At 44.2% G+C, this 23,105-nt stretch overlaps 1 protein-coding gene across 1 annotated transcript in view; it reads left to right on the top strand.

Moving 5' to 3' along the window:
* The first annotated feature begins 3,400 nt into the window (after window positions 1-3,400).
* The window catches only part of TFAP2D (transcription factor AP-2 delta), a 54,281-nt gene continuing 34,576 nt past the window's right edge, over window positions 3,401-23,105 (top strand). The window contains exons 1-5 of the mRNA XM_046638769.1: window positions 3,401-3,439; window positions 4,428-4,925; window positions 8,453-8,513; window positions 18,561-18,726; window positions 18,901-19,019. Coding sequence (XP_046494725.1) covers window positions 3,401-3,439; window positions 4,428-4,925; window positions 8,453-8,513; window positions 18,561-18,726; window positions 18,901-19,019 — 883 coding nt within the window. The remainder of the gene's footprint in view (window positions 3,440-4,427; window positions 4,926-8,452; window positions 8,514-18,560; window positions 18,727-18,900; window positions 19,020-23,105) is intronic.

Here is a 23,105-nt window from a genome sequence, read left to right as displayed (position 1 = left end):
CCCAGGGTGTGGAACATGGAATCAGAAGGCAGAACAGAAGCTCTGGGTGCTAAGGGAGACCCTCCCCAGCTTCTAGGGCACCGGGCTGGCGGGGTTTCTTCCGTGCTTTTATGAGCTATCTCGAGTGGGCGGGAGCCGGCCGGTCCTGGGGCTTAGGCTGGGATGCTCACTACCGGTTTCCCGAGGGAGGGAGCCCCAGGCGATTGTCACTGTGTCTCCAACTCGCCGTGGCCAGTTAATTCAATTACGCCGCCCGCTGGAGAATGCGTGGCCGATCGCTCTCCCAGAAAGGGGCAAAACAGAGAAAGGGGAATTAGCTTTGCTGAAAAGCCCAGCCTTTGGGTCAAGCAGGATGGCACTTATTAATTGGTCAAGACTATTAATTGGATGGGAAGGGGAGACGGTGGGGGGGCTGTCTGACAGAACAAATCCCGCGCGCGCGCGCACATCACACACACACAGACCCCAAGCACACCACACACCTGCCTCGATGAGTTTCTTTAGAAAAGGGGCTCGCCAAGCAACCCCAGAGCAGATGGAAGGGAGCGCTGACCAGTATGTGCATATGGCGCGGATGATTTCCCTAACTTTTCTTTCAGGGACAAACAGCTTTTTTTTTTTTCTTTTCCTTTTTTGGTTGGGATGAGGCGAGAGGGAGCAGTTGGCCAAATGGAGTTCCCCTACAGTTCAGACGCTGGTGTGGGAAACTGGGACGCTGGGGTGGGAGGATAGCTTTCCAAAGGAGGCGTGGGCCCTGGCAAAGTAGTCCCCTAAACTGAAAGAGATGCACTTTACCCTCCCCGCTTCATCTCCTTTAAAGACAAATACAAGTTTTTTCTCATTCTGCGTCATCTTTACTTTCCTCTAATTCCACGACGGGTTCAAGAAGCATAGAAAATGAACCCCTGGACGCCTTTTGCCTTGCTGTCTACAAGTCATTGGGGAAAACGGGTTTGGGATAGGGAGCGGAATGGAGAGGTACAGTTCTTGGGTGATGTCCTGAAGCATCCAGACGGATCAGACAAATAGAGGTCATTCTGTGGATGTTCTCTGCTCCAGGCCAGAGCTCATTATTGAGGGTATCCGAAGAGCGGGGGCTGCGTGTGGATCTTCTCCCGGACGGGAACAAATACGTGGACCAAACGCGCTGGGACGGCAGGCAGAGCAGGCGGCCATGACGTCCTGAGCCTCCTGGTTGTTCCCGAGGGAGAGGGTTTTGCTTAGGTCTGCTGCCTGGACCTAAGCCGGTGAAGAAGGTCCCTTCGCCTCCAATGAAGATATATCTGACAGTAGAGGAGATGGGGGAGGGGTTTGCGGCTTGTCTGAGAAGGGGTCATCCTTTTCCATCTGAACTCGGTCTTGGGAAACCAGCATCATCCACCAGGAAAAGCACGTCTAGCCATTCCCAACATAACCTGAGGGCCCCGCACGTTCTTCTGAGGGGGAGGTTTGCACCTCTGAAGGGGCAGGGGTTCCCGGTGTAAGGTCGTGGGGCAGGGCCCAGATCCCATGGACGGTTATTTATTTCATTTGTGAGTGGAATATAGAGGCCTCACTCAGTCCTGGCAAACAAAAGATTCCTCTGCAAGCATTTGGGGATTCAACCCCTCAGTGCCAACAGCACTCATCTTACCCCTCCTACTTAAAGACCAAGTGGGGCATTCTTCCTTTCCTTTTCATTGGGCTCTCAGTGTCCTGACTTCATTAAAGCAAAATATGGAATTTCAAGAAGTTGGGGTGGGGGGTGCTTGCGCACCTTGAAAAAGGAGCAAGTGCTGGCTGCTGACCCTGTGCAGGGCTGAAGCCTCACGGATCTCCATTTCAGACAGTGCATTTCAATTCTTGTCGTGTGCCTTTGTCCATTTATATAAAGCAAAGAGCGCTGAGTGACAGCCCCAGTTAGCCTGCATGAGCAGATCCTAATAAACCCTCCCAAACCCCGACCTAAAAAAAAAAGCCACATGCCTGTTTGCCTGCGGCTTATTATTAAGACACCTTCTCAGCTTAAATACTTAAAAGCTAACCAAATGAAATGGCAATTAAGACTAAATTACCCCTTCTATCTCTGAGATGAGTCTGTGGGGCCAGCCAGTTCTTATGAGATGGACACAGGTGGAGAGTGGACCTTGCAGAGCCTCAGTATTTCGGGCATATAGCCACCGCTACCCCCTTCGGGTGCCGGAACACTTGGTGCGGGAAGCTGAATTCTGAACGAAGTAAAGCTCAGATACTGTTTGAAAGTCGAGAAATCCACAGAAGAGATAGAGATAGGCGTGTGCTGCCTCCTTCCTGCCCTCTCTTTGTAAAATACAACTTTCAAGTCTTTAAGGGTTATTTTGGGGTAGTGGTGTTCAAATACCTGGTGCCACTTCTGAATGGTCTACACCCCCCCACCCCCCATTCAGCACTGTTTCCGAAAGAGAAGAAGGAAAACACAAAAGAGGGGGAAAATGAGTTGGGTTGGGGAGTGGAAGACAACGTTTTACCTAAATGTAGAATCTCGTCACACATCTTTATTCTCTTGTATTTTTCTTAAATATATTACCAATTGCACCATTTCCTTATGATGGAAACTTGAGACTGTCCATCATGGTTATTTATTTTAAAAGCTGCTGAAAGTGTAAGCTACCGCCGGGTGTTGCCTTTTAAAAAAAGGAAAAGAACCCAAATTCGATGTAAATATGGAAAGAGCATCATTGTTTCCATTTGGGCAAAAGCAGACACCCCAATCTGGGTGAAATTGATTTGGGTGCTTGTTGGAAAAAACAGCTTTCAGCATCCAGGGAGTGGAACCAATAGGAATGAACACTTACCCATGTAAAAGGAAGCTTTAATTAATATATATTTCTATCTCTAATATACACATAGCAGGAGCAAGATCTTTATCTTCACAATAAAATGTGTGCAAATGGTCTCTGCAGAGATGAATCCCCACTTCAGTCGGTATAGAAAAGCATGATAAAGGTTGGAAAAAATGGATAAAAATGTTGAAAGAACCTCCAGTTCCTTATTAGGCGAAGATACAATATTTATTCCTTGTCTCCTGGGATAAATCTCTTCTGCCTATTGTCCTCCCAGTTCTCAGTGCTGATGCTTAATTTTCAAAACTTCTATATTACCAAGGGACCTACGACATCAGCCAAAGAAATACTCAGCAAGTACAAAATCTGTTCCAGGGAGCTGCTTTTGTGCAGAGGGAAAATTTTGTTCCTACAGGTTTTTAAGTGGGTACGAGGCAAGGAGCTATCTGATCCGGGAAAAGCCATTACAATTTAGATCTCTATCTATAGAACATTTTTTTTCCTTAAAAAAAATTGGAAAATACAAGAAGTTTGGATTTTTTTCCCGATTCTTTTTTTGGAGGGGGAAATTGCATCGTAAGCTTTCGGAGAAACCCAACATGTCAACTACCTTTCCGGGACTAGTCCACGATGCCGAGGTATTATTACTTTTTTTTTTTTTTTTTTTGAGCGCGCGTGTGTGTGGCGGCGGCGGCGGTGGCGGCGGCAGTGGCGGCTTCCCCTCTCTCTAATCTATATTGGACCGTTACGTTTAATTATAATCTGGCTTTCAGGGGAAGTTAAGGAAGGAAAGGGGAGAAAGTTCGTTATGACATCTGTCGCCAAGAAGGGCAACTCTCTGCCACATTAAGAAACATTTGCCATAATGAGGGGGAAAACATAATCCTAATAATAAAGAAAGGGAGGAGGGGGCGAGGAGAAAGAGATAGAAATTGAAAAAGATACTCAGAAAGGAAAAGTAAAGAGATTGATGGGGGGGGTGGTAGGTGGACAAGGAGGGTGGGCAGCGACGCACTCCTTTTGGAATGGGCTTATTCTAGAAAAGTGAAGCAGAAAAAGGGGGGTCGGATTCCTTGCCCTTAATAGTTAACAAAATGAACAAGTTGAACGATTTACACAGACTGGATTTTTAAATATCTGGACCATGATTTTGAGCAGCTCTGGCGGAACATCTCAGCAGGGACCGCCGCGGCACCTCGGTGCTGGGATCTGGTGGCAGTGGCCAGGCGCGGGCCCGCGCTCTGTGCGTGTGGACTCTCTCCTGCTCCCCGCGGCCCCGGAGTCAGACGCAAACCTGGCTCCCAACGCCCAGCTTCTTGCGCAAGTTGGGCAGGGGCTGTGTGTGTGTGTGTGTGTGTGTGGTGTCACCCGCACCTATATAGGGTGGGGGATTTTTTTTTCCGCTCTCTCGACTGCGAGGACGAGGCCGCCCACCCCCAGTTCGCCTGCTCGAAGAGGCTTTCTGGCAAAGGCGCCGAGCCCCGGTTGCCGCTCGGCCCGAGCCCTGCGCTCTCGCTCTCCTTGGAGAACCCGAGAAAGCGCCTGGCTCCGGAAGAGCGGCGCCTTGGTTGCAAAATGACAAACCTCAAGTTTTTCTGCTCTCCCTTTTCCCCCTCTTCCTTCCAGATACGTCACGACGGATCAAACAGCTACCGTTTGATGCAGCTTGGCTGTCTGGAGTCCGTAGCCAATTCCACTGTCGCCTATTCCTCCTCCTCTCCTTTAACTTACTCCACCACCGGCACCGAGTTTGCGTCCCCCTACTTCTCCACTAACCACCAGTACACCCCGCTCCACCACCAGTCCTTCCATTACGAGTTTCAGCACAGCCACCCGGCCGTCACCCCCGACGCCTACTCTCTGAACTCGCTCCACCACTCGCAACAGTACTACCAGCAGATCCACCACGGGGAGCCCACCGACTTTATTAACCTGCACAATGCGCGGGCGCTCAAGTCGTCCTGCCTGGACGAGCAGAGGCGGGAGCTGGGCTGCCTCGATGCCTACCGCCGCCACGACCTGTCCCTCATGAGCCATGGCTCTCAGTATGGAATGCACCCAGATCAAAGACTCCTGCCAGGGCCCAGCCTGGGGCTGGCCGCCGCGGGAGCAGACGACTTGCAGGTAAATAAGCATGCAGCGAATTTGTCTGCGCCCTCCCCTCTTCGCCCTCCCCCTCCCGCTCCGTTAGTGCTCTGACTGTAAGCCGTCTCCACTCTCTCTCTCTCTCTCTCTCTCTCTCTCACACACACACACACACACACGCATACACACACATACACACACACACCACTTATGGAAAGTTATCAAAACAATTAGAGGAGGCGTGTGCCATTCTCTCCCTCTCATTGGATCAAGGCATTTCACCTGGACGCTCGGGAGTCCGGCTAGTTTCGGGCCCCCACTTTCGGTCGGTCTGCACAGACGTCTTTTGTGAATCCACATTTCTGTCCCTGAGGGGATGGGGTGGGGGAGATCAAGGAAGCTGGGGTTGAGCCAACTGGACTCAGAGTAAGACCCGATAAGTTGATGACCAATCGCACCCTCAGTCTCGGTGCTTTTCTGTATCTCCCCGCGTGTCCCAGGCGTTTGCCCCAGACTGAGCTTGTAGGAAGCTGACTATAAACTGGGGGGCTGCTTTGTTCTCTGGACATTGTTGGGACCCTGAGCTCTAAGAAAAGTTTCACCAAATATAACTAAATTGCTGTGGAAAGAATCGCAAATGGAATCCTCAAAAATTTACCCCAATGAAAGAATATGCACAATGCACTTTGCCAGTCTGTGGGGTTGATCCTAATTCTCTCCGCCTGAGGAGCGCCCAATCCCGCCGCCCAGGTGGATGATTCACAACTTTATTTTTCCTCTCCAGGCCATTAACTTTTACATAAGATGCAACTCCTTAAAAAGAAGGAAATGAAGAAGTAAAGGGAGAGAGAGAGGGAAAGAAAATAAATAGGAAGGGAGAGAGAAAGGAGAAAAGGAATGGAGAGAGGAACATGAAAGTGAGAGCTAGAGAAAGAAAGAAAGAGAGAGAGAGAAAGGCAGGCAGGAAGGAAAGATAAAAAAAGAAAGAAATTCAGATACTGTGGAGGCCAACATTCAACCAGATCTCTTTCTCCCACTTTCTTTCTTGATGCGTTTTGCATATTCTTTGCAACAATAGAATTTACAATTATGAAAACATATTGTCACAGGCACATTTCAAACAAATAAACCCACAAATGTCCAAAAAAGAACACAGAAGATGGGAATTTGTAGCTTCTTTTGGCTGAAAGTGCAGCTTTACCTGCGAATCCCTACGTTTTCAGTCCGCACAAAGCTGGCCACCCTCCCCACGGTCTCCACAACGACAGGGGAGATACTCGCGGAGCACAAGTTGGAGACGTAAGAGATCCCTCGTTGCGCACAGAAAATCTTTCCCCCTCATTTACCTCCGAGCAAGGGATTATTTTAAAATTAAAGTGAAAGCCCTTACAGTCCTAACAAAGAGCCGTAGCCGAGAGATCGGCACACAAGAAAAAAAATTTGGCTCCATAAACCTTGACTTTCTACATTTATATTCACGAAATAATTTTATACGCTCAGGGCATTTTTACATTTTTCACAAGGATCCCCTTATGTCTCAAGAGGAAAAAAAATCTGCCATTCAATGCTTAGCTCAACTAAAACCTATTTACTCCTTTTAATAGCCGCGTCTGCTGCTGATTTTTTTGTATCTGTACAAATTTTTTTTCTGTGCTAGGCACAAAGCCGGGCATTTTTCAAAAGAGGGGATTAGAACATTTGCAAGCACCAGACAAAGAGCGAATCCCGTGCAAAAGAACACCGTAGTTTATCCAATTTTCGACTTAGTGCCATTCAACTGGTCATTTATGCAATGTCATCCGACCAGACAACATGTTTTACTTATGAGGGGGAAAAGTTTGTTAAGTGAAGAGACCAAGATTTGTTTCTTCTAAGAAAATAAACATCTTAACGGTGCGCCAAAGAGTGAGAGGGAAAGAAGTTCACTTCCTTGGAGAGCTTTGAGGCTCTTGACCTTGTACATTTCAGATATTTTGAAACCTTTTTGTCAGCCCATGTCCTTTTTATATTCTTAACCTCCTTTTTCCCATTTATTACTCGTACTAAGGGAATATTCATACTGAGAGAAACACTCCAAGATACTAGAAGAAATCAAAGAGTATAGTATATGGTATATTCACAGATCCAGACATAACTATATATGTATATATCATTGTATATGATATATACATATATATGTATGAAGCAAGTTGTAAATCTGGCAAGTTATTTTCTTCCACTCCTCCTGGATGTAGTTGGCAGAATGAAAAAGAAAGAGAAAAAAAGTCATAGCTACTTTTAAAAAGAGAAATGGGGAGGGGATGTGTGGGACAAACCCGTCTCTCTCCTTTTATTTCTCCCTTTTTAAAACATTCATCAGCATATGCCTCATTTCAAATGCAACAAATGTAAATATACTTTTCCCTGCACAGAATTTTAAGTGAAAGTCCAATGGTTTGGAGGGCGGTCTAAGTCTGCCTAACAGATGCAAACAGTCTTGTGGCTTCAGTTCCATCTTTGAGTCCCCTAAAAAGATTTGCTATGGCCAACAAAGGAAACTGTCACACCTTTTCCCATCACCGCTTTAATTTATGCTCAGTCTCCAAGTTTTTTTTTTCATATTGATTTGATAATCACTTTAAGGCAGAACATTTAAAATAAGAAAGAGCGCGTGAGTAGGTTGAAAAGGGGGGTCTTGCAGGCCTGCCTCAATATGGTGAAAATGGGGAAGCGAAAGGGAGCCAGGGCTGTAAAGGTTGTTTTGTAAAGTGGGTTTTTATTATGCACCGACTCTCTCCGCATTTACTTAACTCTTCACGGGCTGTTGGGTAGGTTAACACCCTTCAAGGCCTCTTTCATGTCCAATACCTCGTTTGTTTGTAAAGGAAAATGAGCCTTTAACACATTTCGATTCAGGGGAAAAAAAAGACAGAGAGAGAGAAATTTTTATTTTTCTTAATCAAAACTCAGCAACTCTTTCCTCCTTGCTAGTTCAAATGATCCCTCAATCCATTAGGTGCCTGAAGATCTACCATGAGAGAACCTGAAGGTGTTTCCTCTATAAGACACATTTTGGGTAGCATTATAGGATGCTCCTACATCTGGGGTAGAGCAGAGCCCTCATAAGATGTCTTGAATTCTGCACTTGAAATGGCTCCTCCATCCGAGCTCCAAAGAAACCTACAGCGCCAGACCTGACACTTTTGGTGTAATTTGCTCCACGCAGAAAGTGCCATGGAAATTGTCTGTATATATCCTGTGTGCCTTGATGGGACTCAAAGGGCTTCTCATTCTCTTATGCCAAGGTGAAAGGTACTCAGGCACTTTGAAGTGCAATATTGTATGGTGCTGTAAAATGCATACCTTAAGATTTATACAACTTTTAGATTGTAGGGTTTCTGGCAATTTTCTTCCTTAAAATCATGTGTGGTGCCAAACTTGCTCCAGCTCAATGTTGCTTTTAAATGTCTACTATGGGATTATGGGGATGTGGGGCTCAGGGATGGGGCAGATTGAAAGACTTAACTCATGTTGTCGTACCTATTAACATCTATTTGAGTGATTTTATTTCGTTTTCTTTTATTAAGGGCTCCGTGGAAGCTCAGTGTGGGCTTGTTCTCAATGGCCAAGGTGGAGTGATAAGAAGAGGTAAGTAACAACATGTTAAAACTAAACATTCTTCTCTCATGTGTTACTTTGTTTTGAAGATCTGGTGGTGCTTTTAAACATCAGATCCCTTGTCTGACGACTAAGAAAATAATTACTCTTGGTCAATTACTCCTATCCCACACAGACATACCCACATTAAAAAGTTTCCCTTTCTCCACCGAGGCTTGATCACAGACTGTGCCCAAAAGACCTGTGATAGAAGAGATTTGCTGTTCATCATGGAACAGTGACAGAATCAAAGTTAGAGGCAAAAAAAAAAAAAAAGAAAGAAAGAAAGAAAGAAAAGAAAGAAAGAAATTTTTCTCACATCCCCTCCCCCATCAGCACATCCTCGAGCAGAATTTCTGGTCTCTTTTAGCCCTAAATGTGCCAGCCACAGCCTGGGTGTTTGAGGTGATGGTGTTAGCTTGAGGCTTTGAAGGAGTCTGTGAAAGGCTACATTCGTTGATGCTTCAGGGAAAGCTAATGAAACACCAATATTGTAGCTGCCCTTATTTTTTTAAGTGTCCAGAACATTTCTTTCTTTAAGGGAGGGTGGGAGGAGGAGGTGGTGTTAACTGTACCGGATAAAGCTTTCTTGTTCCCATCTGTTGAGGAAAACATCTGAATCCAGAGTTACCCATGGAACTGGAAGGTGGGGGGAAGGAAAGAGTTGAGAGCTGTTGATTTCAGCTCAGACACTGAAGGGGGCTGCATCTCAGATGTTCTATTCTGACAAAAGGTTTTGAACTACGACATTTTAAGGGCCTCAAGGCAGTGCAGATTTTGCTGGCTTCCCCACTTAACTGTATCCAGAGCCTCTGAAGCTTATTTTCCTAGCAAGCTGAGTAACCCAAGGAACACACAAGGCAAGGGGGACCAGCTGTTATCCCAACTTCATACGAATTAATAAGATATGGCCTATTCACCAGGACTAATTCCAGCTCCAGGGCCTCAGTCATCTTTAGTAACTGAACCACTAAATACTGGGTCATTTCTGATGGCACCAAATAAATGTCCTTCCATAACTTTCAAAGCTTGTTGAAAGATTCCAGTGATTTTCCCAAAAAAGAAATGCATTGATAGAAAACGGTGTATTCTTTCATGTTTAAACTACAAATTTTGCAACCCGAAGTCCAAAGTGAAACTCCATTAAAAGAAGGAAAGAAAACAGAGTGCTTTCGGAACGGACTATTGTCATAGTGGAGACTTGGAACTTCCATTAAATGTCAAATAGCTTTCCACCTCTGTTGTTTCACTCCACGGAGATTTGAAACTTTTTTTTTTTTTTTAACTACTTGTGTTGCTTTTAAAAGAGCAATATTACACTTGTCAGGCCAATAATACTCAGCCATATTGAAATGGCATGAAATAGGCCCAAGGCTAGTGAAAACTGAAATAAAGTATACATACTGTTGTGGGGAGGGGTTTCATACACAGTGAAAGAGGGGCCAGGTCAGATGCGCTGATCTGGGTCTGTTGGGGTGGTCACGCGAGAGGTGAGGCCGAGCACTCAGGGCGCACGCAGACGTCGGTGGTGCTGAAGGACAGCGCCACTAATTAGCGCCCGAAGCCGGCTCCTCCCAGAGCCCGGCTCGCGCTACTGCGGTCTTTACGTTCAGTTCCGCGCTCGCTCCAAGATCACCTTCTCAAACGCTGGAAACTGCATTAGATCGTACAATAGCTGACAGAGGGTGGGAATTATTCGAGGCCGAGGGCGGGAGCTGGAAGGGAGGCGGCTGTGTAATGAGTCGAATTTTCGGAGAGAGATTTAAGAGACACCTCCTCACCATCCTCCCAAGAAAGGCCAACGCTCTTGGGTAACTACTAGATGAGAACTGCGGTCCTATCCTATCAGAGCCACAGAAATGGTCCTCCTTAGGCAATGTTTTATTGTTCTTGTAGAATTCGGTGCCACTTCGTTTCATCTAAAAATCAGCGCCAAATCTATTGTAAACCAAATATTGATCTTTTAGGAGAATAACATGGCTCCAAAGAGAAAGGAAAGGTAATTTAGGGTTTATGTCTGTATTGTGTGACTAAACCCTACTCCTCCCCCCACCCCCCGCAAAGGAATTTAGAATTTAGCTGCTGAGTTTATTCTATTGCCACGTGTCTTAGAGAAAGGCCAATTAACTTGGTTGAGCCGGGAGCCCAGGGTGTGTGTCTGTGTGTGTCTGTTTACTCTAAAACGGTACATGTTTATGACAATTTACAAATGGGTAGCAAAAGTCTTGCATTAAAAGGTAGTGTATATCCTGCGGGAGTCGCCCAGCCGCTCATCTCAGAACTCCCCGTTTTTGAAGAAACGCTAAGGAAACCTCTTTTCTCGATTGTTACTACGGTAGTGCACAGGATTCCTAATATCAGTAGCTCATGTCACCGTTGTTCATCAAAAATCGGGAGGACATTAACTCTAGCGCTCTGCCATATCGCCATATTAGGTGCGAATGTCTGTTTCTCTTCTAATCCATGCTTTACAGTTGACTTTCCACATGAAACATCATTTCTTGAAAAGCACAACTTTTTGCCATTTTCCCTCTCCTGCTAAGCTCTTACATCTCTAATGATTTCCAGAATTTACTGTGGGAGGGAAAAAATAGATTGCACTTCCAAAGACCCCTGAATGCTCTTCTGGAAGACAGGTCACTAAGTGCCCCGAATTCAACCGGGAGAGGCTATCTTGGTTCGCAGTGGTGTGTGTGTGTGGGCGGGGGCGGGGAGGGGAGTCCCAGTTCTTTAAATTTGGCCACTGCTGTTGGCAAAGAACAAAATACCACCTCCCTGACTCACTTTGGTAAGAGGCAGTTATACTGTTTTTGCCTATAATGAAGGCCGTACGGTAGCCAAAGAAAGCGCGGAAGAGGGGCAGCGGCGAGGTAATTACCACCTAGATAAAATATTTGCCACCGCCTCCAAGGTGCAGCTCCCTGCGCGCTCACTCTCGGTTAATGGTGTGCGCGATTTTGCCCGCAGCTCCGCCACTCCAACCATCAGAACCAATAATCTTTACTTTACCCTGTGCTCGGGTATCGATAGCTTCTCTCGCCTCCGGCGTCGGCTTTGATATGTTAATATTTCTGAGTAACAAATTCTGCAGAGATCATATTAATGTTGTACGTACAGAGTGGAGCTTTGCCTTCGTTGAATATTCAGATACTGGGTTTCAAAAGGCGTCTCTTGAAGAAATGAGGCTTCTATTTACAGGAGTCGTCTGTGTTTTTAATCATTAAAAAAGAAAGGAAAACCCACTCTTCTTTTCCCCGTGAATCTTCTGAGGCTCCCTCATGGCCCCCTCCCCTTTGTCAGGCGCTGGTCCCTTTCATTTCTCGCTCTGAGAATTCAATAGTGGGAGAACGATGTCGATGACGACGACGACGATGATGATGAAGCTAATAACGAGCGGATCCGGATTGGAATCGCAGGGGTAGGGGTTCAATAGGGTAGGGGGCTGTGGCTTTCAGAAGAGGATGAAGGTGAGATGAGAAGACCCAGCTTTTCCATATTTGGGTGGAAAGTGACATTTTGGCCCTGGTCTTTTTTGTAAAATCGGGATGGCAAACTGAAAAAAAAAAAAAAGGAAGAAAGAAAAAAATGAAAAAAGTGAAGAGGGGAAGCGCCCTTGTTTCGCTTTGTGATCACTCTGCCTTGCAGCCCCAGGCTAATTTCACAAGCTTAAATACCGCCATAGCCTCTGGGCCACGCGGAGAGGGAACGGACCCGGCCACGGGCTGGCAGGAGCGCTTTCTGGATTGCCCGTGGCTACACAAAATACAAACTACTTTGAATCAAAACATTTTTGGGGAATTAATATGATCTGAACTCTGCACGTTTTAAGAGAGCTGTAGTTTGTCAGATCGCTTAAAGGTGACTGGCACGCCAAGGCGGAGGCATTTACGCTGCGGTACAAACATTGTCAGATCTGATTTAATTTAAAAAAAAAAAAAAAAAAAAAAAAAAAAACTTCCGTGAAAGGGAGCTTTAGCATCAATCGCCCAGTCTGCCAATAACAGGGTGGATGGACCTGATCGCTCTTCCTTTCTGCAGCCCTCACGGCTGCCCACAGGCTGCTTGGGCAGGTGGATGAGTTTTTCTCTGCTGCTTCAGGTTGCGAGAAGGCCCTGAGGCTTTGGAACTCGGGGTAGAGAGAGCCTTTGGCTCCTTCAGCAGCTCCTGGGAGGAGTAAGATTGGAGGCGGGTGGGAAGCCTTGTTCCTCTTCTTTTGTCAGAGCCCCAGGAACCATCTCTTCACTCGAATCGTCAAAACTCATCTCTATGGCATTGTGAAACTAGAGCCAGAAATATACCTGGAGCCTTGCCTGCCTCGTTAGTCCCCAAATACAGATGCTGCAGATTCGGAATTCAACCTCCTTTATCTGAATCAAAATTCATATACCAAAGGATCTGGAGGCATGGTTTGTTGGAAATCTTTTGCGGGGGAGGGGGAGCTGCTTTTCTTTATTGCTTTGAAAATCACCAAAAGCCAAAGCGCTCTCTGCATTGGGAAATGGGAATTAATCCACACACACACACACCATTTCACACCCACCGCCACATTAAACCAGTACGCGTCCCGGTGCAGACCTCCCTTTCTTTTGTTCTGGCTGGAATCTCCACCGGAAGGAGCGCATTCAGTCAGACCTGGTAATCCGGTTATACCTGCAATCGTATATCCTTCCCCTAAACAGCGCAATTCGCTGCTGATACGTCATCTGAGGCCTATTTGAATGCAATTAAACCCGTATCCCTTTGCTGTTTAATTACAATTACTATCTGCTGCCTTGGGGGTAGGGGATTACAAGGGAGGATTGAGATTGAGAAGGGAGAGGGTAGAGAGGAAGCGGTCGAGAATGATCCTGCCCCACCCGGATTAGACGCGTACCTCGCAGAAATGCACCCGCAGAAAAACAGGGACAGGAAACTCCTGTAATCGCTTACACATTTTTAATGTGTCAGGAAAAAAAAAAAAAAACGAGCTATCACTGGAGATGAAGAAGGGGAGAAAAAAATCCCTGCCGTTTGTATTTCTTTCATTTGAATTGTAAACATCTGTTTGGCTGTAAGGCGAACAGAACATTTATTTTGCTCTCAAGATTTGGTCTAATTGTGTCAACACCGAAGCGGCGGCGAGTGGGGCGGCACTGAGGCTTTGAGAGGCTGCGCGCTCCGGTCCCGCGCCCGGAGGCCGCCGGGAAGAATTGATCGCACTTGGAGAGCGCGCAGGGCCTCTAGCCATCGCTCGCTCTCTTCTTAGAGTAGGGGGCACCCAAATGGGGCGCGTGGCTTAGAAGCAGATTTGGGGGCGCCAGGGGAGCCTCAGTTCCTTGGAGACAACTGCGGCTGTTTCCTCTGCCCTAATTGCCTGGGATGAGAAGAGGAAAAGCGCGCCCAGGCATCGGCTTTCCCATCTGGTAGTGGCGCAAAAGGTGGATGGGGGTCTTGTCGCGCTGCCTAGCTCGCACCTCGCGACTTAGTGGTTGCTCAACACAATGGTGGGGTTTGTGGCCTTTACTCAGGATGCTGAGCATGGGTGCGTTCATTTCCCGTTGCATCTCCTCGCAAGTTGGGAAATGAGTAGAGCAGGTATGAACATCTCCATTTTTCAGACGGACAGACTAGTTACTCACCTAAGGTCGCTTGGGTCGCTAGTCGGCCAACCTCTGCTTGTAGCCCAGTGATCGTTCCGCTCCTCCAGACCTGTCTTCAGACAACCACACCAAGAAAGGGACGGTCCCAACCTGATCTGCTTATGGCTGCATGGGGTCTAACAAGGTCTGGCAGCAGGAGGATCTGCATCTATGTATTGTGCCTGGTTTTGTCCCACACATTCTAAGTCTTTGGCTGACTTTTTCCTGTCACTATGGCAAAGTTATCCCTTTTCTGATAGCCATGTCCTAGACAAGTGACCTTGAGTAGATTAGTGCCTGATTTCTTATGCTGTTACTATAGCTACCTACCTGAGTTTGCTACATCACTGGAAATAGGAAGCCCTATCTCCAAATTTCAATTTTAAAAATAGTGACCTCCCTGGAAGTATTGCTTCAGTGCACTCCGAATGGAAAAGGGATATACTCTAGAGAAGTTCTGCATGAGTGTCCTGGCTGTGGCACCAAAGTCACCCCTAACCCAAGTGCTGGATGTAGGATGGATGTTGCATAATTTCAATAAGAGCTGACATGCAACACAGGCACCACGAGGAACTTCAACTAGTAACATGGGGATGAATACTGGTTGGCTCTTTCATGACTTTCCTTCCTTGAACTCTCATCGTTGCCATCTGTATTCTGGATCCCTGTAAAGACACCCCACCTCCTCGGAATCTTCATTCCAAATACAATACTCTGGTTATGTTGACCTATTACTCTTTTCTTCCTCCCTAAAAAATAAACCACTGTGAAGAAAGATATCAGCTTCCCCATGCTGCTGTAAACTCTACAAGTTGCCAAATCTTTAGCCAGGACGAGAGAGTTCCCCAAGGCTGCAGCAATGCCAAGTATCAAAGCAACAGAAATTCCCTTTAAAGATGCTGTGACATAAAAAATAAAAGACTCTTGAGTTGATGGCTAATCCTGAATACAAAATAAATCCTCCAGGCAATTTGTGTGTGCATAAAGCATACTCTTAATATGCAGCCTGTGTACTTTACCTAATAAATGCTTATTTGAGCATAAGCCAGAAGCCCAACCTGGATGCAGGAGAGAAAGACCAGGGGCACAGGGAGTTAGCACTTGGCTAGGCAGCAGACCCAGTGATTTCCTGGGAGCAGCTGATTTTCAGCACATGGGGTTCACTTTGCCAAAAGGAGGTGGTTTTCCAATTGGAGAAAGCCTGATTTTACTCCTTTTATAAAAATTATAATCTTCTGCATCCCCCTAAATTAGGTTTCTACCCACTACAGATTAGTAAACACAGGAGAGGTCTAAAATCCTGTCCTTTCCCTCAGGAGCCAGGAAAACAACACATAACAAACACTCTTCTCTCACTCATGATAATCTTGAGATCCCTTGGGTGAGATTCCTTGTGTCCTTGTTTGTGTACTAGCTAGTGTGCAGGAGAAGGGGGTTTATGTAAGAATATAAATTTGCTTATGATTCATAGTGACGGTGGGTGGAGGCCCATTTTCAGGAGAGGGCTGTGTGAATTTTGAATATAGATGTTATGATTTCTTTTCTTAATATTCTTTCTTCAGATGACCTCACAATGACCTAAATCCTGACGTTATCAGGGTCATATGACACTAAATATGACACTAAACCCCAGATTCATCGATATATAGCTTACTTTCCTATTCATCTCAACTTTTGAGAAATCACTTGAGTTTATTTTTTAAAAGTATTTTGCGTCTATAGGTATAAAATGAGACGATCAACAAAAGTACAACAGTAGTTTTGAGCCCAGAAATCTGGAAAAACTAATATTATCATTATTATTAGTTTTAAAATTCTCTCTGAGAATGCGAGTGGGGAAGCACAAGTGAATTTGTGTTTCCAGCTCCTGAGGCAGCGTTTGCATGGTTTCCATTATGTTGGCCACAAGTTTCATGCCAAGAAAAGGATTTCAGTTTGACAATTGAGATTATGACCTCTCAGGTTTCAGACTGAAGACAAGTTTCCAGGCACTAGCGCTGGGGATTTGGCCAAGTGTACAGGACCAGTCTTCTAGCCTGGAGAGGGCTGGGTACTCTGAGGTTCTCAACGTCTTCTCTTCTGCTTTGTGAGGAGCATTTGGGGGTGATCACCAGCCTCAGAATGCTTAGGGAGAAAGACCTTTTTCCCAGCACTTTCAGGAGAAACTTGGATGACCGTAAGACAACCTGGAGGGATTCCAGAAAATACAGGTGTAGAAACACTTTAAGAGTGGGACACAGTTAGCCTGTTCTCTCCACCGAGGTCCAGGACTCCTTTGCCTTTTTGTGTGTAGGTGTGTGTGAGAGGAAGATTCACCCTGAGCTAACATCCATTGCCAATCCTCCTCTTTCTTTTGCTTGAGGAAGATTAGCCCTGAGCTAACATCTGTGCCAGTCTTCCTCTGCTTTATATGTGGGTCGCTGCCACAGTATGGCTGGATGAGTGGAGTAGGTCTGCACCTGGGATCCCAACCTGTGAACCCTGGGCTACCGAAGAAGATCATGTGGAAATTTCACCACTCAGCCACCTTGCTGGCATGTTCTCCTTGGCCTTGTTAAACATCCTCTCAGGTTCCTTAGCCACAGTGCCCAGAGAATACACCTGAGTAGGTGTGCCAAAGACTCCACTGATAGAACATTCCAACTGAACTGCTCAGTAAGGGAAGAGAAGAGCTATGTGGGAGGCCAGTGGTGAGTCCAAGACCAGTATTTCTCAAACTTTAATGCACACATGAGCCACCAGAGGGTCTTGTTAAAATGCAGATTCTGGGGCCCAGCCCTGTGGCCAAGTGGTTAAAGTTCCACGTGCTCTGCATGGGCAGCCCAAGTTCGTGGGTTTGGATTCTGGGTTCACACCTACTCCATTCACTAGCCATGCTGTGGAGGTGTCCCACATATGAAATAGGGGAAGATTGGCACAGATGTTAGCTCAGGGCTGGTCTTTCTCAAGTGGAAAAAAAAAAAAAAAGGAGGATTGGCAACAGATGTTAGCTCACGGTGACTCTTTCTCAGCAAAAAAAAAAAAAAAAAGCAGATTCTGACTCAGAAAGTCTGGGTTAGACCTGAGATTCTGCATTTTTAACAAGTTCCTATGAGATGCCAATCCTTCCAGTTGAGGACCACCATTTGAGTAAAAAGATCTTGGACAGCACTCTCCTTCCCATTTTTCTTCCTTCACCTACTTGTTTCTCTATTCCCTCATAGAACTTTACCATTTTCTGGAAATGGGTCTTAAGATCATCCATAACTGAAGAAATCAAATGTATGCTCAGAAAAGCAAGCTTTGAATTTGAACTTACCAGTGAATCTTAAAAGCTCTGCCCTCAGATTGATGGCTCAGTGCACAGGAAGGCAGCCTTGATCCTGGGGCTATGACGGCCACCATGTTAGCAGTGTGGACATTGGCTCACGATTTTTGCAGTAAGGGAGGACTGGGCAGCAGGAAACTCTCCCCACCGATGATCACCTTGGGGCTTTAAGTCTACCTCAGCTGCCTGAGGTTAGGGAATGTACTCTGTTGTTCCTGGAGGAGAGCAAAGCTCAAGGAGCTTTCTGGACCTTGGACACGGAAGGCTTCTGCTCCAGAAGCCCCAGCATGGCAAAATTGCTTTGGTGATTTTTCTATTAGCAGTTATCTTTGCCTTGTTCCCTAATAGTAATAATGGTAGTAACAATCACATGAATATTAACGGCTGCTAACATTTAATGTATTGCTGTTATTGTGTTCTAAGGTTTGTGCTGTGTTTGACTGGGTGTGCTGACCCTGAGGGTTGACATGTGGTAGAGCGATTTGACTTATCATCCATCCAAATGGGTTGGAAGTTTCTGGCAATGGGCAAATAGCTTTTAGTGGTACCTGGTGAGTTAGCGACTCTGGTGCCTATAGTTGGTAGGTGGATGAGGGAAAGGAGATGGCAGTTCTCAAACATTTTGGAAAAGAACTTTTAAAACTTTTGTTTATATAGTAAATCATGGATAAAAAAATACCCAACCATTGTGTATATGTGCACACACACACACCCCCACATACACACACACAGCCATGCGTAAATAATACCTGCCCTTTGCAGACTTAACTGGTGGAGTTTGGGGTTTTTCATTAATTGAAGTGTTTCTTGGTGTGCGTTATATCAAAATTAACACTGGTGGGCCAGCTGACACTCCAAATGATGCTAACTTTCACCAAAATCAAAATCATACCCTCAGAAACATTTTCTGTATGATATTTGAAAGACAAAATCTTGAGTATTATTTGAAAGAACATCTTCCAAGTGGCTTTCTGAGCTGATCCAGGTGACATATCTGTAAGGAACAGGGTGTCATGCATTCCCAAGTCCTGGGTCATGCCTTGATATTAACTGTCTTTCATGCAGTATCTACTCTCACTGTGACTGATATATAATATTCCTCTTCCTCTAAAGGTGGCACCTGTGTGGTCAACCCCACAGACTTGTTTTGCTCTGTCCCTGGTCGATTGTCCCTTCTCAGTTCTACTTCCAAATACAAGGTGACCATTGCTGAGGTGAAGAGGCGCCTCTCACCACCTGAATGCCTCAACGCTTCACTCCTGGGAGGCATTTTGAGAAGGTAAGACAAAGTTGTTTTCTGGCACTGTGGGTCTTCTAACTATACTGATATCACACTCCTCAGCCTCAGCTCTTATGTCTTCTGTCCAATGTCGATTTCCCCATGTGTTGAAGTCTTCTCATTTTCCTCAGAATGTGAACTTTCAAAACCTAGTTTTTATTTGTTTTTGGACAGAGCAAAATCCAAGAATGGGGGCCGCTGCCTGAGAGAGAAACTGGATAGGCTTGGCCTGAACCTGCCAGCAGGAAGACGGAAAGCAGCCAATGTCACCCTCCTCACTTCCTTAGTTGAAGGTATGACTTTTTAGCTCTGAAAGTAGTGATGGAGGGTTAGCAGTTCTTTGAAACTCCGATTTGTTAGATTATGCCGATTTGTTAGATTATGCTGTTTCATTTTTGTCTATACTATTAAGCAAGACAGTTAAGAGTTACAGGTGAATTTCCCAATTAATCATGACAATGATGATTAAATTAGACTTGATATAAGGCTTAGATAATGCATAAAACACCATTTAATTTACTAATCTGGGCAATAATAGGGAAGAAGATAACAATGGAAGACTTAGGTACTTCAACAAGTATTCCATAAATAACAGCAACAAAAAACTGGCTGTGCTATTGTCATTTTTATTATTGTTTACTTTAGAGTTCAGATAAATCTGACTTAACTCGTAATTCAGTGCAACATAATCTACAGGATAAATAATTATCTTTTATAAAGAGTTCACAGGAGTCTAGTCATGATACAGAGCCTGGGGTCACATTGTATTAATCCTCGTAGACATCTCATAAGGTATGGTGAAGTTCCACAGCTTTATGGACGGATAAGCTGAGTTACAGAAAGGTTAAGGTTATCAGTAGGGTAGGGAGAGAGGTGAGAATATATTCCCAGTAGTTATTTTTTTCCAATTTACCTTTTCCCTTTTGTTTCTTCTGTATGGACTAAACTTTGCATATTCTCATTCAATCTTCTGAGAAGAGTTATTATTGGAAACATTCTTAACTTTTTGGGGGAGCTTTTGGATGTCAATGGAGAGTTATTCCATAACCCAGAATGCTATTGTTTTAAATATGAACAAAGGGGCTTTTTTTGACTTGACTCCACACCTGCAACACTTTCCTTGTATTGGTTACTCTCTTGTCTATAAGGCACTGTAGGAGGTGAAAAGCCAGTGAAATACACAAACAAACATCTTGCTTTCTTCCAGATTATCAATACATACCATTTACTGTACAACTTTGTGAAGTAGTATGTTCTTGACATTTGTCTTGGCAAAATTGCTTTGGTGATTTTGCTATTAATAATTATCTTTCTTTGATCCCTAGTTGTAACAAAGATAACGACCACAACAGTAATATTATTGCCCATGAACATTTAATGTGTCACTGTTACTATGTTCTATGTCCTGTGCTGTTTCCCTGTGTGTGCTTATACTGAGAGTGGACATACGGGAGAGAGGGCTGATCTATCATCCATCGATTAGGGTTGGGGGGACTTGGGAAAGGCAAAGTAGAAAAAATGACTACAGGGAGACAGATTCCTGCTCAATTTAAGTAAAAATTTCATTAAAATTATGGCTATTTAACAATAGAAGAAAACCCTTGTTCAGGATATAATGGAGTGGATTCAAGAATCAGATGGATGGTAGGATTTGGTTAGTTCTCACACCCAACTCCATGGAAGAATCAACTGAGGAGGTCTATTGAAAAATTCCTGGACCCCATTCCCAAACCAATTGAAACTCAGTCTCTGGGGGTATGGCCCAGGCATCTATATTTTTTTAAAACACCCCATTATGTTTAATGAGGTTTAAGGATCATTGATCTGAATGTTCCTAGAGATCCTTCCCACTACCCAGGATGGACTGACTATGAATTCTCATGAAATTTGTAACTGGTGTGAAAAGTAAAGGTCCTAAGAAAGACCTATATCCACGATGTCTATGAATATACTGGCCAGTACAATTGAAGAGCCATAAAAGTGTATATTCATAATTCGTTTTTATTTTTATGGTAGCCAAAAGCACTGGAGTATCCTGTGTGGGAATCATTGATTGATGCTAACAGAAAGGATTGCAGGTGAAATACGTGAAATCCTAGGATGATCTCATGGTCTTGCCGTCACTCTTTCAGCATGCCTTTCCTATCACAAAAGTGCCCAACTTGTGTTCTATTCATTTGGCCTCTGCTCACAGAAGAGCCACCTTGGCCTTGGCTGATAAAACCTAAGACTTTATTCTTCCCAGAGGCATCATACTTTAATTGGATGCTTTTGAAATCCCCCACATCTTCACAATGTAGAGAAATAAATCATTTATTGTTGAATTCCAGGCACTTTGATAGAACTGAAGAAAAGAGATTTAGGGGCAGAGGGACTTTTTGCAACCCTCAACTCCCCACGTATTATGTTATGACCCTCGAACACACACATACATAAAAGTTTTGTTTCATTACCATGTGCTATGTTTTCTGATATTTTATTCTATTCTATATTTTTGCATTATTTTTAAATGCTGATTGCAAACCCACCAAATTTATTTCAAGACTCACCGTTGAGTCATGGGTCATGATCCACCATTTAAAAAGCTACAAGTTGTCTTGGGACATAAGGAAAACCTAACATTTGAAGATCAAGGACATTCCATCTAGATTAAAATAAGCTTCATTCTATACCTGGGCTGACAAGAAGAGCAGTTTCATTGTTGAAGACTCTCTTATATATTTCTATTCCCACATTTCAGTCGAGTTTGTGGTGATAGCTGATGGCTCCTTTCTAGCCAGCAAGATGCCATTTTATGCATTAGACTCACATTCCTTGGAATCCTGTAGCTGATGCTGGGTGTACACAGAATAACGGTGAGCCAACTCTGGTTTATCAACCTCTTGGAAGATTGAAGTAGTTGATGCTTCTCTTCAGCACTTTTGAGACCTTGATCCTTTCTGACATGAACCTGAATCAGTTCTTTCAGGCTTGTTTTGCTTGTACAGTTTTAGGTGGTAAATTAAAACTTCACCTCTTTACCAGTTGGTATTCTTAGACCTTGAATCGACCAGGTCTTTCAGTGACACTCTTCCCCCTCACTCAAACATTTTTGCAAGAGCCAGCAACATTTTAGATTAATTATTTTTCAGAAATCCTAAAATTAAATTGCTAGTTGTCAAAAATGGCCCATCATCTTTCTTATAAATCTATGGTCTTGTGGGAAAGAATATCATTATTTTCTTCTCTTTTGAAATTGACATCTCTCCTTTATCTCCTGTGTTTTCTACATTAACCCACGTATACATTTTAATCATCAATGCTTAGTAATTTAGCTTCTCTTAAATGTCACTTAAAACTGTTGATTGAAATTCATAAAGTAGTCTAGCCATTACTAGACTAGCTGTTTTTCAAACATTCTGATGGCCCAATACATTGCTGGCATCCAATCACACTTCCTTCCCTGTTTTGATACAATACTTGAGCACAAGATAGATAATATTGGATTGACTTTATTCCTCATAGAGCAGACTTAAAACCAAGTCTCATGAAGGTCAGTCTTCTGTGACTTTATAGCACTTATCTCTGCCCCTTCCTAGGGAAGATTTGAATACAGCCTGGCCATTGTTGCTAATTTGATAGGAATTCCACAGAAAGTGCAGCACATGAAGACTCTGCTGGCTCTCCATGCAGAGATAATTTAACCTCTGTAAAGATCCAATAATGAACAGTAAGATACCTGATGGTGGGGATTGAAATAAGCAAATGAACATATGTTTTTCAAAAACTCCTCCTGTCACTAACAAAACAGTGATTTCATCATGATATTCCTATATTTCCATGCTTACCCTGGGTTTTCAGTCATTTGGGTTTTTGTTATTTATCATCATTTTTCCCTGTATTTCTTTTATACAGACTTTCTCTACTAATAGCTCCATCCTAGCATCATTCCCAGATCAACATATGAGAGTCATTATTTTAGGGTTTTATAAGAGGGCTATTTAATGCAAGTTTATAATATATTTAAATAATTCACAACATTTCTGTTACAAATATCGTTGCACCTAGTAACAGTGGGAGGAAGAACTCAAGACTGACTGACTTCTTTTCACCTGACAAAGTTGTTGAAAGTGAACATTTTAGTAAAGTACATATTTTTTTGCTTATGTAACATAAATATTTTTGAGCTAGAATGAGATATAAATATTTGAGTCTAGAGTCCCCTGAATGTAACACTAGATCATATTAACTTTTTACCCATATGTCTTTGTTTCATGGGGTTTAAATACATAATGATGGTTTGTACAACTTCTTGTACCCCAGTTTATCATAGGCCTGAAGTTCTTTTTATTTCCCCTTGTTAATCACCTTGCTACAACTTCTCCTTTGTCCATTCTGGT

This window comes from Equus quagga, chromosome 15 (assembly GCF_021613505.1).
Source record: "Equus quagga isolate Etosha38 chromosome 15, UCLA_HA_Equagga_1.0, whole genome shotgun sequence".
NCBI classification, from domain to species: domain Eukaryota; kingdom Metazoa; phylum Chordata; class Mammalia; order Perissodactyla; family Equidae; genus Equus; species Equus quagga.
Note: the sequence above shows the minus strand (reverse complement) of the source record. Positions and strands in the feature narration are given on the sequence as shown.